Source organism: Onychomys torridus, chromosome 7 (assembly GCF_903995425.1).
Source record: "Onychomys torridus chromosome 7, mOncTor1.1, whole genome shotgun sequence".
NCBI lineage: Eukaryota > Metazoa > Chordata > Mammalia > Rodentia > Cricetidae > Onychomys > Onychomys torridus.
The window spans coordinates 42894966-42910227 of NC_050449.1; the positions used below are offsets into that span (position 1 = coordinate 42894966).

At 48.8% G+C, this 15262-nt stretch overlaps 1 protein-coding gene across 2 annotated transcripts in view; it reads left to right on the forward strand.

Moving 5' to 3' along the window:
• Nucleotides 1–8130, forward strand: part of Drd2 (dopamine receptor D2) — a 67313-nt gene extending 59183 nt beyond the window's left edge. The window contains exons 4-8 of one of the 2 annotated variants that reach the window (XM_036194207.1): nucleotides 594–730; nucleotides 1943–2133; nucleotides 3081–3167; nucleotides 4674–5004; nucleotides 6819–8130. In XM_036194207.1, coding sequence (XP_036050100.1) covers nucleotides 594–730; nucleotides 1943–2133; nucleotides 3081–3167; nucleotides 4674–5004; nucleotides 6819–7012 — 940 coding nt within the window. In that variant the 3' untranslated portion in view covers nucleotides 7013–8130. The remainder of the gene's footprint in view (nucleotides 1–593; nucleotides 731–1942; nucleotides 2134–3080; nucleotides 3168–4673; nucleotides 5005–6818) is intronic. The other variant, XM_036194208.1, reaches the window with a different exon arrangement.
• Nucleotides 8131–15262: the final 7132 nt, after the last annotated feature.

Below are 15262 nucleotides of genomic sequence, written 5' to 3' on the forward strand. Positions count from 1 at the left end.
CATTGTACTGAGTTTGAATTTTGTGTCCAGCACAAGCCACCTGGTCAAGGGGGCCCAGGCCACACCCACTTTACTAGGCTGTATCCTTAGAGCCTTTCACTCCTGTGTGCAGACATGTCATGAAGGTTTCCAAAGGCCCTGAAGCTCCCTGTCACAGGACTGTTGGAAGATCAGATGTTACTGAATGAGGAGAGCTTGGTGGAGGAATGTGAGGGAAGATTAAAAATGGTTACCACTGTAATCACTTCCTGCTAAATGGGGTTAGAGCCTTGCTTGCTCTGAGGGACAGAAATACCAGTTATCAACAAAATCTTCTACCTTCTGCAGTCCAGGATAGTGAGCATGGTCTCAAATGTGCAAAGATCCATCAGAAATTCTGCAATCCAGGTGGGAGAATTAATTAGTGTAGTGACCCAGGAGTCCACAGTAGCTGCTGCTCATTAAGTGCTTGACTATGGGGACAAGGGGAAGGATTGAGTGAGTGCATTAGTCAGGCATCATAGAACCAAGTAGAAGGGGCATCTGCGGTGCATCTTGTAGAGTGAGGGGGTCTTCTGGTCTGCAACCGAGACTTAGGATCTCCACCTTTGCAGGTACACAGCTGTGGCCATGCCCATGCTGTACAACACACGCTATAGCTCCAAACGTCGAGTCACTGTCATGATCGCCATTGTCTGGGTCCTGTCCTTCACCATCTCCTGCCCACTGCTCTTTGGACTCAACAACACAGGCAAGTCTGGCCTTTGCCTGGGGCTCAGATATCTCCATCTCTCTGCTCTATTTGGGACACTGAGTGGCTGAGTCTTTGATACAGATGTGGATGGAAGCCCAATGATGGCCCATTCTTATCCCCAAGGAGGCTGGATGCATCCCTCCAGATCCTGCCCAACTCAGAGTTGTTCCATATTGGGCAGGAGAGGAAACAATGGCTCCAGGCACATTGGGACTGGGTGAGGAGCAAGGAAAATGACTGAGGAGGAAGGAGGCCTGACCATTTTCAATTTCATTTAATATGTTGAAGCAAGCCAGACAGCCTTGCACATGTGTGTGTATGCTGATGTATGTTTAGCAGGGAGGAGGTTACTTCATCCATGTCTGACAGTGATATTTGAGGGAGGAGATTTAAATCGAGTGGGTCAGCTGAGTGAAGGTCCCATGATGCCTGGAGCAAAAAGCTAGAAACAAGTAGGAGGTGAGCCAATCTCAATGCCCTTCCCGTGTGAGGCAGAGTCAGGAGCATCCCAGACCAAAGAGGAACAGAACACTTAATAGTTTGGAGCTGCTTCTCAGCAGAGAGACAAAGCTACAGGTACCTCTGTGGTTCATAGGCTACAGTGAAGCCCCAGAATTGTGTAGTTCAGAATACAGGTGCCACAGGGATTCCTAGAAATGGGGAAAAGGCTAATTATACTTGAATTAATACAGAATGGGCTTGATATCAACAGACATCTGGTCTACCCGGAAGGGACTATGGATGTATATTAAACACTAGAACACAGGTAAGTTAGTTCAGTAAGTAGGTGAAATTATCCTGTTACCAAAATTATGGAGTTACAGGGTCTTTCCTTCCCCCATTACAAATGAAAGGCTAAAGTAATGGCTTCCTCTTTTGAAAATGTTTCCTTGTGTCATTTCTTCTGAATCATGGCTCTCCTGTGTGCTTAGAAATGACAAAACTAATGAGCAAGTAATTAGAGAAGAGGAATGAAAAACCTGGAAGCAGTCAGTAGTACCAGCATTACTTCTTGCTAACAGTTGGGGATTTAATAGCTTGTTTTTTAAACTGAGCATTTATTTGCATCTACCATTTCCAGGCAATCATCAGCACCTAGTCTGAAAAGTTGCCTCTGGTTCCCAACAAAGGGATGGATGTCCTCTGGTGGTGCAATGGTCCGGTGGGCCTGCTGACACATTGACCACATGGGTCTCTCCTTTCCCCCAGATCAGAATGAGTGTATCATCGCCAACCCTGCCTTTGTCGTCTACTCCTCCATCGTCTCATTCTACGTGCCGTTCATCGTTACCCTGCTGGTCTACATCAAAATCTACATCGTCCTCCGCAAGCGCCGCAAGCGGGTCAACACCAAGCGCAGCAGCCGAGCTTTCAGAGCCAACCTGAAGACCCCACTCAAGGTCCTCAGACTCAGCCCCGACAAGGGTCCCTACCTAAGCGTTACCAAGAGAGCTCATACTACACTTGGGTGGGGACCTGCGACATCACAGCAGTGTGGAAGTCTAGACTGGGGGAGCTTCTGGGGGCTGGGTGATGGTGTGGACCTTAGCTGAGTGAAGGAATCTTTGGAAAGGGAAGATGGGGGTCCATAGTGGAAGCTAACTAGTATTGTCTGCGTGAAGACCTTTGTGACTGAACAAAGCAGCTCTTGCTTGGTCTGGTCCTTGGCTTCTCTCTTCCTCCTCATGTTGTTTTGTCTTCTCACTCTGACTTCTCTGCTTCCTTGTCCCCACCCCCATCTTCTCCATACTGTTCTTTTTGCCTGTGATGCTCTGCCCTTCCCTCCACGTACACTCCTGCCTCCTCTTTTCTACTTCCCTCTTCTGTCCGTCTATCCTTTCCCTGCCCATTGATCATCCAATCTCCCTCTTCCACTCATCACTCCACAACAAAGACAGTATGGAAAGAACAAGAACTTATGGGTTAGGTGCATCAGGTCCAAATCCTGGTATCCTCACCTTTTTTTGATGTGTGTCCTTGGGCATGTTGCTTAGCTTCTGTGAGCCTCGGTTTCCTGGTCTGTTAAATGGGAGTCCTGTGCACTTCACAGGGTGGTCATGAAGATTTGATGTGAGAAGGGATGTGAGCATATGCCTAGCATGATCCTGAGCAGGCCCTCCTCAATGAAGAATGAGTTCCTTTTGCCGCCCACCTTGCCCACTTCTTCTCCTCACAGTGCCAACCTTCATTCTCACCCCAGTGGTCTGCTGCAGCCATAGTCCTCTAATTGCTGAGCCTCTGCTCAGGGTCTGAGTTCTCCATGGACTCCTTTGTCTTGGGTTTCTGTCCCCTCACCACCTCTGCTCCCCTCTGTCTTGTGTGACCCATGTACTGGCTCACTCCACAGGGCAACTGTACTCACCCTGAGGACATGAAACTCTGCACCGTTATCATGAAGTCTAATGGGAGTTTCCCAGTGAACAGGCGGAGAATGGTAAGTGCTCAGGTCAGGGACCCAAATGCCACCATCTTTCTGCCCCCAGTGGATTCCACAGTCCCTGATGCTGGGACTTCGTTAGCTATTCCAAGGGAAAAGTGCCTTTTGGCGCCCCTACTTTGCATCAACTGAGAGCACATTCACCTCGCACACTTCCAAATATGGGTGCAGCGAGATACCTCGGTTCTGCAAGGCACAGATCCACAGAAGCTTACATGACCCACCCATGTAACCTAGTACAAGTGAATAGGGGCTATTTCCACTTCCCAAACACGTGACAGTAGGAGCATTTCCACTTCCCAAACACCTGCCATGCTTTCTGCCATCTCATCAAATCCTCATGTGACCCTGGGAAGTAAATCTTATTGGTCCTCAGCTCACAGAAGAGGAAGCCAAGGCTCATGGAGTACAGGTAGCTCACCCAAGTCTGAACAGTTAGCATTGGACATGTACTGGAGCCCAGATCTATGTGACTTCTGAATTCATACTCAAACTGTTCCATTCAGCATATGCTACCTTCTGGATAGGCAGCTTCTGGGGCTGGCAGATGGTGGCTGGTGATGGGGTAGGGAAGGAGCAGAGCAGCTGGGGTGGGCAAGAAGCATATCTTAAATGTGGAACCTATAAGTACAGATTTATAGCATACCTGAGAGTTTCCTGGTACTAGCTAGCACCAGAGTTCAAGAATCAGGCCTTGAACCCACAGAGGAGAACATGTAAAGTCCAGCAATATAGATAGCAGGGCACCCACAAATTTGCCTGTGTTCCATGGATAGGACTCTAATGTGCTGTTTGTGAAGCAGGTACTAAAACAGATCTCAGGTTATATTCAAGGCAGCAGCCCATTTTCACTATCTGAGCATATAGGCTCTATTTCAGAGGCTGGTCTAAGACCACCAAGGTCCAGGACAAGAGAATCTAAAGAGGAACTTGGAAGCCTTGTGTGGATCTATGCTGGACCTTCCAGGTCAGCCTAACAGGGAAGATATGGAACTCCCAAATCAGCCCTTGGTTTCTGGATCAGGCTAGTCAGCCCACAGGTCCATACTGGCACAGGAGTCTATACTCCAACCTGGCAGTGGGGGACGGGGAACATGATTTTCTTGTAGTCAGAACTGAGTTCTTGAAAGGTTAGCCAAGTCTGAATGTCAGTCAGGGGCTTATCTTAGCAACTGGATTGGTGTCTGGCCCTTAGTTAGAACCCAGAAAGTGTCACTTAGGTTCTAAAAAAAGAGAAGTGCCTGGATACTTTGCACCCAAGTGTTTCTAGGGTATTGAGGCTTTCCAAGGATTGCTCTGGGAAGTGGGCCAGGAGTGACTTTCATAAGTTTGAGTGCTGTATTCAGATGACCCCTACCTCCCCAGTGATAGTGATGGTCTTCTTTCTTTTCCTGTCAGAGTAACCCTGTTGTTTGCAGGAGTGTGCAGAGGGGCAGGAAAGCCACGGAGGCTTGGTGGCTTCTGCCCAGGGATTTCATCCTAAGTTCTCTGCCTCCACCACAGGATGCTGCCCGCCGAGCTCAGGAGCTGGAGATGGAGATGCTGTCAAGCACCAGTCCACCAGAGAGGACCCGGTATAGCCCCATCCCACCCAGTCACCACCAGCTAACTCTCCCCGATCCATCCCACCATGGCCTCCATAGCAACCCTGACAGTCCTGCCAAACCAGAGAAGAATGGGCATGCCAAGATTGTCAACCCCAAGATCGCCAAGTTCTTTGAGATCCAGACCATGCCCAATGGCAAAACCCGGACCTCCCTAAAGTCAATGAGCCGTAGGAAGCTCTCCCAGCAGAAGGAGAAGAAAGCCACTCAGATGCTTGCCATTGTGCTGGGTGAGTCAGATCTGGCTGATGGCTACAGCCCTGTCACATCCAGCCTTGGCAGGGGAAAGGGTGACCCCCGAAGGTCCCAGACCTGTTTTGAGAACCATGACTGGAGGGTCATGGATTGGGTACATCCTTAGTAACAGGTCACACTCATTACATTTAAATAGTCAGTACTCAGTAGAATCTCCTATTGTGCCTACTGTACAGAAGGGAAAACCAGGACTTTGTGTAGTTACCTAACTTGACCATGGTTATGTCAACTCAGGCAGTTTGACCACAGTGTCCGAGCTTCACTGGTGTATGGTAAGGCACCGTAACCTGTTCCGCATTGGTGTCTTCTCCTTTTGGTCTTCCAGTCTGTGGAGTAAGTTGCCTCTCAGGGTTGTTGTCACAGGGTAGCACAGGGTTGGGAAAGCATCACATAGGTGAGTTGTGTGTTTTGACACTATTGCTATTGATGAGGAATTTTGAAATCTACATTTTCACTTAACCAAGTCCCCATGGTATAAAACTGAAAAATAAGATGGGATTTTGAGAGGTAGCTCCAGCTTCTATGGACTGGAAGAGGGGGCTCAGCTGGTAAAGGCACTTGCCACCACCAAGCCTGTTAATCTGAGTTCAATCCCTCAGTCCTATATGGTGGATTGGGAGAATCAATCCCCACAAGTTATCCTCTGATCTTCATGTGGCATATGGATGCTCATGCGCACATGCGCGCACACGTGCAATTAATTTCTTTCAACTTCTATAAAATTGTGTAATGAAAGACCTAGGAAGCAGACTGATACAGACAGTTGGGAAAAGGAGGCTTGGGTGTGAGTGTGCCATCCTTGTAACACTGGGACCCCATTGATGGTCTGGAAATGCTGGCAAATGAGTGGGCAGGTTCTAATGCCCTCCTTCTCAGAAGCACAGGCCCCAGAAGGGCAAGGGATTATTTTCCATTTATCTGGGTATGTGGCAGGATGGGTTTGGAGCAACGCTCTATGTGGCAGTCCACCAGGTCTTCTCTAGGGTCTTGTTACTACAAGACAATGCTCTGTCCCTAAAATATCCTCCTACATGTCCACACTGAGTGTTCAACTGGAGTAAGTGGTTCTGAGGCCTGCCTGTGTAAGAAGGCATGGTCTTCCAGTAGGACCAACAAAGGTGTCTACCAACACTGAGAAATCTTGGGAAAGGCTGGAGCAAGAACCTTGCCATGTGAAGGACCCAGACAAATGAGAACCAGGTATCAGTTGTGTTACTAGAGCAAAGTGGCCCCTGGGGACATTGTGGAACCTCCATGAACTTTAGTTTCTCATTGAATTCAAGAGGTCATCGTGAATACTAAGTAAGATGGATTTTTATCTCTCTCTTTTCTTAAATTGTATGTCCCACACTGCTGAGAACAAATTCCCTCCAGCATCACCAGCTTGAGGATGCCATTGCCCCCAACAGTAACTGGGAAGTAGTCTGTGTGTGCATTTGCAGAGACCAACTAGAGTCAAAAGGCTAATGTTTCCCACTTGTGTTCAAGTAACTTCCTTCCCTATCAGGCAGCTGTCGTGTCCATTCGGGAGATTAAAAAAAAAAAAAAAAAAAAAAGTGAAGCTGAGGAAGGTACAGGGACCCTTCCCTACAGATAAGTGTCGCAAACAGGATGCTTAGATCTGAGACCAGAGCTCCTTTTGCTCTGATCCTTGGGCTGCCACATGCAGTTAGCAGTCTTGGTGCTCCAGGAAAGCCTGTGACAGAGCAGACGGTGTATAGGGAGCAGGGCCCATACAGGGCCAGCCTCTCCTTGGCCTGCGGCCAGCCTGACCCCACCCTCTTCCCAGGTGTATTCATCATCTGCTGGCTGCCCTTCTTCATCACGCACATCCTGAATATTCACTGTGACTGCAACATCCCGCCAGTCCTCTACAGCGCCTTCACATGGCTGGGCTACGTCAACAGTGCCGTGAACCCCATCATCTACACCACCTTCAACATCGAGTTCCGCAAGGCCTTCATGAAGATCCTGCACTGTTGAGTCAGAGTCTGCCCCTCGCCTGCACAGCAACTGCTTCCTGCCTCCCTGCCTAGGCAGGCCAGATCTCATCCCTGCAAGTTGTGGGCAGAAAGGCCCAGATGGACTTGGCCTTCTCTTGACCCTGCCAGCCCTGCTGTGTTAGCTTGGCTCGGTGCCCCTCTCTGCCCACACACCCTCCTCCTGCAATGGTAGAGCCAGGAAGACTGGTATCTTACCAGCTCTGGGGTTGGACTCATGGCTCAGGGCAGCTCACAGAGTGCCCCCTCTCACTTCCAGACCCTGTCTCCTTGGCACCAAAGATGCAGCGGCCTTCTTTGACCTTTCCTGGGAGCACTGGAGTTGCTGAGGCCAGAATCTGGCTCGGTGGCCAAGCACATGCCGATGGCTGGCTTGACCTGGCCCTTGCTTGCCCAGGTTGGATCAGGTGGTGGGAGGGAAGGACAGTTCAGACTTCACAGGGACTACACAGGAAAGCAGGGACATACCAAGGCCCCCAGGCAATGTTAGTGTTGGGACACACACACATAAACACCAGATAGCTCCACGGACCCCAGAGAAATTGAGGCTGAAAAATCTGTTTTCCACCCTCACTCCAGTGTGAACCCCTACATTTCATAGCAGTGGGTACTGCTGAGTCCTATCCTGTTATAGTACCCCATGTGGTTTCTGTACCCTTTGAAGGGAATAACTCTAATCCTCATGGGCCCCTAGAGGGACTGTAAGGAGAAAAACAGCTGATCTTCCTTTATCCTCCAACCCAGCCTGCCACCCTCTGACAAGTCTTGGACACATCCATTCCTCACAGCAAATGCTGGCCATCCTGGGAAGTCAGGCCTCAGATCAATGTTGGGGCTCAAGTTGGAGGTGATAACTTGGAGCTCTGTGGGGGAGTGGGTAGCCTCCTACCACTTCCTTGCTGATCTCTTCTCTTTCCAATTCCTCTTCCTTTCCAGTGCCTCTGCCTCAGAGGAGATTGTAGGTAGGAAGCCACTGACACTGTTGGGCCTGGTGTGGTCCAGCCCTAAGTGGGAGGGGAGCTGCAGCTTGGAGGGCCCTGGACTCCAACTCTGTAACATCACTATACATGCACCAAACCAATAAAACTTTGACAAGAGTCATTCCCATGGGCCCTTGGGTGGCCTGGAACACCATCAACACTGTCTTTCACATTTAGATATAGCATAAAGGGGACAACAATAAGAGGTAGCCCAGCTACCCCCCTCCTCCCTGGATCCTGGTACTTCTGAAGGACCAATCTTAGCCACTAGGGCCAAGATAGTTCCATGGTAGAGGTGTCCCCTGGGATGTTGGCTTTGCTTGAATCTGTCTGTCCCTTGTCCAGTCTCTAGCATGGGTAGTGTGAGAAGGCAGGGACACCTGAAGGTAGTGGTTTGGACAGATGCCCCTCTTCCCATTTCCAGGCTCCTCACAGCTCCAAGCTTTCAGGGTCTGCAGGCCGGCATTGCCCCGACAGCAGAAATTTGTCTCCTTAAAAGAGAGCTAGAAATCAACCCAGTGAAAGGGGAATGTTCTTGGCACCTTAAAAATCAGGAATAATGACAAACATGGTAGTGGCACCCACGGGCTCAGGCTCTGGGGAGCTGTCAGGGCATAATTTGCATGCTAAATATAATATTTTTAGCACCAAACTTTGGAGCACTTAACTTGCCCTGAGCATTTAATTATGGACTTGGATCTTCTTGCTGAACTTGAATGTAGTGCTAAGCCTTGGGAAAGGCTCTTGTCCCCAGGAGCACCCTGCTGCCAGAAGGTAGGCTAAGAGGTCCCCGAGGGTAGCTCAGGGCCACTTATAACTTGGTGGCCATCTCCTGGAGTGGATCAAATGCCCATTGAGTCCAGAAGCCCTAGGAATCTCTCCTGCTGACCCACCTAATAATCAATGACCTCCCCCCCCCAACACATACATGTGTGCACTCACCATGCCGTCAGCCTGAGGATGGATGATCTTGACCTGGCTGGGAGATTCGAAGTTTGTTTCGTCATTAGAAGTCTTATGAGGACACTCAAGTTTACCAGCTTCAAGAACTGGAGGAGATGACAAAGAGGGAGAGAGAAGAGAAAGAGGAAGGGAGGCCTGAAAGTGGGGTGGGGAGGCAGGCCCCAGCACAATCAGAGAAGAGCCCTGTCAGAGAGAAGAGGGGAAGAGGGCAGGGCAGGGGCGGGAGGCGGGGCAGGAGAGAGTTGCCCACAATTGTCAGGAGGCTTCAAGTCTTTCTTCCAGACAGCAGATTGACAGCTAGAGTGGGCAGGGGGAGGGATGGTCTCCGCCCTCTCCCCCTTGAGCACTTGGGAGCAAAGGGATGTGAGGAGTGGTACCTGAAAACACATAGCAGCAAGGGGTATCCCAGGCTCCTGCACCCCAAAAAGGCCCCGCCCCTGCTCCTCTTGGTGGGTTTGGGAAGGAAGTACACAAAGCTCTCCCTCCCCATTTTCTTTCCCTGACATTTTTGATGTCTCCACATACCTGGAGCCCATTCCTAGACCATCCTTGTCTCTAGAGACTACATGGCTTCCTTCACCTGTTGTCTAGTCTTCCCTGTGCCAAATGGTTCACTGTCCTCCTGGGTACAAGGGCAGAGTCTGTACCTGTGATTTCAGAATCTCTCTGTACAGAGCAGCTTTGGACTTTTCCTTCCCGGATAGTCTGCTCTGCCTAGTCCCAGGGGGCTCATTCCTGTGCTCTGAACTCACTTGAGGAGGTGGTTTGCTTGGGTGACAGGCCTGGACTGTGCAGTGTAATTGGAAGTGGCTAATGTGGGCAAGATTTTATTTTTATTTCTTCATTTGTTTGTTTATTTATTTATTTTTAGAGAAAGAAAACCTGTTTGAGACAAGACCTTTACAGTGATACCTAAGGGTCCATGCAAACAACTATTCCTACTTAGAAGCAGGTGTTGGTGGATGAGCAGGAACAAAGTGAGCCATGGCAAGAGGCTAGAGTCTGGTGTCTTACGTTTCTGAGGGTCCTTTCCTGTTTATTACAGGCCTATAGCTTTGCTATACCAAACGAAGCAGGAAGCTGGTAGAGAGAAAACACAGTGTCTTCTAAGTGAAAAAACCTAAGTGACCCATCCCCAGCTTTATGGATAAGGCTGAGAAGACCCTGATAAGAATAGATTCTATTCCTGTTTTCACTCTGCCCAGGTTACTTCCAGAGCAGGGAGCAAGGTAATAATGGCTGCTGCTCTCTCTAGAGAGATCCTTTACCCCCAGGTGGAGTCAGAGAGAGCACAAGTTAATTTAAAAAAAAAAAGAAAAAAAAAAGATGTTCACCATAGAGGTTGTTGGGTGTATAGCTCAGTTGGTAGAGTGCTTGCCTAGTGTCCATGAGGCCCCAAGTAGAGTTCAGTCCTTAGGACCACATACATCAGGAGTATATACATGCACATGTGTACTCACATAATCCTGGCACTGGGAAGGAAGTTGGGTTGGGAGGGTTGTTGCAAGTGTGAGGCTAGCATAGCAAGTTCCAGGCCAGCCAGGGCCATCTAACAAGCCTATCTCAGGAAAAGAAAAGAGAAGGAAAATGCCAGCTATATGACCATAACATTACTTTGGAACTTTGTGTTATAGGCATACATATGACCTTCCACCCCAAGACTCAGAGCAGAGCTGAGACAGAGAGAGAAAGCCAGCCACCCAAGTAGAGATCAAGTTGATAGGTGCAGTTATGTAGGGGAGGAAGTGAAACCACTGAGGGGATAAGAAAGACGGCATTTATGAAGTCACCAAGCTAAGAAGCCATACTATTTATTACCTTCTGGGTTATCTGGGTAGACTCACCTTCAAACACTATTTTGCTGCCCCAGGCATGTACAGCATGAGGAAGAGAGTCACAGGAGGCCATGCTCTGAGCTCCATCCAGGGCAGGGGAAAAGATGGGGTGACCAAGAGAAGAAGGTCAGAGTCACATTCAGAGCCAGAAGGGCTGGCAGCATGGGCCTGATCCCAACCTTCCTTCCTGTCAATCCTCAGGCAGTACCACCATCCTCTTCCTACTTCCCATCCTTTTCTTGAAGTTGCTCCATCCATCATCTGACTGCCCCTTATTACACACAGAGTCCCCTCTTGCACCCTGCCCTGCTCTTATGGCCACAGACATGGTGCTTTGGCTTGACCTACACTAAGCGTTTGACTGCTGGAACCTTTTGTACTGTAGTCTGAAGATCATCTTAACACTGTGGTCTGCAGTCACAACTAGTGAGCCAGGGGCTTGCCCTTACCTTGTAGTGACTCTGCACTATTGTAGATGTGTTCTAAGATCACAGCCATCCCAAAGCCCAGAAAGACTCACCCTTCCTTTCCAGAATGTACTGGCATGGGAAACTAGGCAGCTATGCTCTACAGCACTGTTCTCCACAAGGCCCCCAAAGCCTGATTATCTGTGCTTTATTCCAAGAGAAAAATCCCTCTTGTTTAGGAGAAACTGCGAGAAACTGAAATGTTGAGTGCTTATTAACTGCCTTGCCATTTCATAGGCTTGACATCAGATTTAACTATGATAACACCCTAAGGACACAAGCGCTGCTAAGTGGTGTGACTGAAGCAAAGGAACTTTCAGCAACTTGAGGTTTTGCAAGGCTGTGACCCAGGAGAGCCCACCCTACTCCAGCTTCCTTCCCAGCTTCCTTCCCCAGCTTCCATTCCCTGGCACATGCTAGCCTGGCTCCCACCCTTTGCCCTTTATATGACATTGCACAAAACCTTCCAGCTCCCATTGCCTATAATCTGACTAAGCACCATGGATAATACATGGGTGTCCTGAGCACTAAGAGGGGGGAGAACAGGATGTAAGAATAGTTAGGTTGTATACCTGAGCAAGCAATAGGGCAGACAGCAAGAGGTGCCAATTCAATGCTTTCAAGAAGGGTGGCCATCTCCAACAGGGCAAGCAAGAAAAGCTTCATAGGTAGAAATGAGTGGGTTGGATCTGGGTGGGTGGGGGGGGAGCTATGTAGGACCCCGTCAGGCACAGAAGGGGGAAGGGAACTCAGCATTAGCATGAAGGGTTGTGGTATTATCCTGGGGCTGGTGAGCTCCATAAAAGGATGCTTCTGAACCGACAACCAGAGCAGTCATCTGCGTGTCCAGAAGCGCAGGGACCTCCTCTGGTGACTGCTCTCCCCTCTCTCACAAGCCTGCAGATTGGCTTCTTCTTTCCCCATCTTTACTCCATACTTTCTCAGTGCTTATAGGATGCATCCATAGGTGTCTCTAGCCCCCAATAGTTTTCTGCAGATCCCATCTGAGAAGGTCACACAAGCCAGTTGGAACTTCTGGCCTGCAGTTTAAATCCCTTGGCTGTGGCTTGCTAAAATGTACTGTTCCTTCTGGTTTCCCGGACTCATATCTGGGAGGGTTTCACCCATTGACTCCTCAAAGCGCAAGAAGCCACCTAAGCAGAGGTTTAGAATAGGAAAGAAATCCGCCTCTGTACATGGTAAGGACAGATCAGGTAAGTGGAATAATGTTGAAGAGAAAGGACAGGAGCTGGAAGACAGAAGAGGAACAGAGTCAAGGTGAGTGCCCATGCATGCTGGGGCTGTGTGTGATCTAACAGCATCCTCACAACAAAGATTCTTCTACACTCTGAAGCTGGAGCATCCACAGGCCTCCCTGTCTAGGGGTAACATCTAGGGAAAGTCTACAGCTAAAAAAGTGTAAAAGGAAGACTCTAGCCCAGGTTTTTCTGGCCACCTCTAAATCCTCTGTCATAACCTGGAATCCCAATTTCCTGCCACAGCATCCAGCTTCCCCATTACACACAACTCCCAGCAGGTCTTTGGAATTCACTGGACATTCAGGCTCTATCTGTCCATCCTTTACTTGGAAGGAGATGGGAGCTCTCCTCATCCTCTCACAGTGAGACTTAAGGTAGACATCAGAGTCTTGCCCACTGAGAAGACATCACATTGTTTGCCTGTAGAAATAAGCCTGTCTCTCCCACATTTTGGAGCAGATGGAGTACCTCCACCTCTACCCAGCCTAGCCTCTGGCCCTACTCAGGTCCATCCATGTCATCTTCAATATTTACATCTTTCAGGAGGCTCTTTCTGATCAACCCAATGCTTATGTTGGAAACTACCTGGAGAAGGGATAACGAAGAGAGGTCATAGACTAATTCTATCCACATATGGCTACTTAAGTTTAACAATATTAAAAATGTGATCTCTCAGCTACACTCACCATATTTCAAGGACTCAGTCCCACAAGTTGCTAGTGGTACCCTACTAAGCAAGATAGATCCCAAAGATTTTTCCCCTCCTTTACAGTCCTATTGGAAATACCAGTCCTAGATTAGGAGTTTGGGGACCTTCAACTAAGATATGGATAAAGGGTGAGAGATTTGTGGATGGGAAGAGAATGTTCACTTTGGGTTGATTTGAATTTAAGAGTTCTCTAGGCCCTCCTTATAGAGATATCCAGTAAGAAATTAGGGTCCCAATTTCTAGCACTCCCATCCTGAGGCACTTTACACACAGTATAAACCTACCAGGGACCTACTTCTAGCAATTTCAAGGACCTCCCTTAAACCCAAACCTAAAATATCCCTCCATAACTGAGAAGGCAAGTGGGTCCAAATGAAACTCATGGTATATGTATCTGTCCAGGGCAACTTGAAAATACAGCAGACAACAAAGTCCTCTTGTTCATACTGAGCCCAAACTATTGTCTCTGTTAGCTCTTAGAGGAGGTAATTCAAAGAAGCAGGGATCTGAGGATCTCCGTGCAAAGCCATGTCCTGACCACACTTCCAGGATACCCTTATCATGTACTGGATAATGAATGCCAAAGCATTCCCCCAACACCTTTCTTCAAGGTTTATCCTGACACCCTTCCTTATATGATAAGCAAGGCGCCATCTTGTCCTGCGGTTCCATCATCAACATTCCCTTTGGTTGCTCTGAGCTTACCCAGATGTGAATATGTGGTCCCTGTATCTCCTCTGGCTCTTCTGGAATCCTAGACTTCGAGCTCCACCAGTATTCTCAGGTTCAAGAGGGGCACACAGACTCGCCCCTCCCCTCCTCCCACTGAATGTTTTAGGAGACAGAACTGGGGGTATTTTCTTAATTACAGCAGGTATCTGGCATAATATAGGGACAAACAATCTGTTGAATATTCCCAGAGCCCAGGAATTTCTACCACATCTCTGAGGAAGACTTCCTATAGGCATGGTTTTGTTGAGAAAGGGATTAGAGAAAGCCTTGGGTATACGTCCTGGTGGTCATCCTAGGCCCTGGCTCCTCCACTTCAGAGTCGTGGTGCTCATTCACATCAGGGTCTGCCCTGCAGATTGTGGTTTAGTTGGTTGAGGGTATATTTATCCCTCATCAGGATATTTTTTTGTTTTGTTTTGTTTATCAAGACAGGGTTTCTCTGTGTCGTTTTAGTGCCTGTCCTGGATCTCTTGCTCTGTAGACCAGGCTGGCCTCGAACTCACAGAGATCTGCCTGGCTCTGCTTCCCGAGTGCTGGGGTTAAAGGCAAGCGCCACTACCACCTGGCTCATCAGGATATTCTCATGTGTAGACTAGCCTGATAGCTGCTTCTTGAGGATACAGCCCATCAAGTGCTGACCCCAGGTTTACCATTGGCTGTCCCAAAGCAGTCCAGAGCCCAGCTGGAGCTGGTCTAGAGATCCTGGGACAGAGGAAGCGAGGTTGCCAAAATGAACTCATACCCTAAGCAGGGTGCCACATAGGGTATCAAGTCTTCTTTGCCCCACCTTTCACCTCATGATGATGCTAGGGTGCTGATGGGGTGGGGAGATGAGGCAGAAGGGAGAACCTGCCCTCCTCATACTCTTGTAATAACCACCGTCTCACAGATCACTGCACCAGACCTACAAATACACACAGTGGATATTAGCAGCCCTGGCCCTTACCCAACCTGCCCACGACTAGTGGGTAGACCAATGGGTGAGTGGCCTATATGTGTTCATAGAAAGCAGTTCTCTGAGCAGCTGAGGGGGGGATAAAGGAAGTACCTGCTCCTGTAGCTCCACCCCAAGCCCAAACAACCCCCTTGCACTACCAACTTCCTCTCAGCTGCCCTGCCTCCTCCCTTGCATGTATTTACACACCAATTATACACACATACAAGTATTATACATTTATATCTCCATAACCTTTTAGCTACCCTGCCTTCTCCCTCACATGGGTTCACAGATGCATCCTATATGCACACATGCATTGTGTATACACCTGCAACTTCTCTTAGCTGCTCT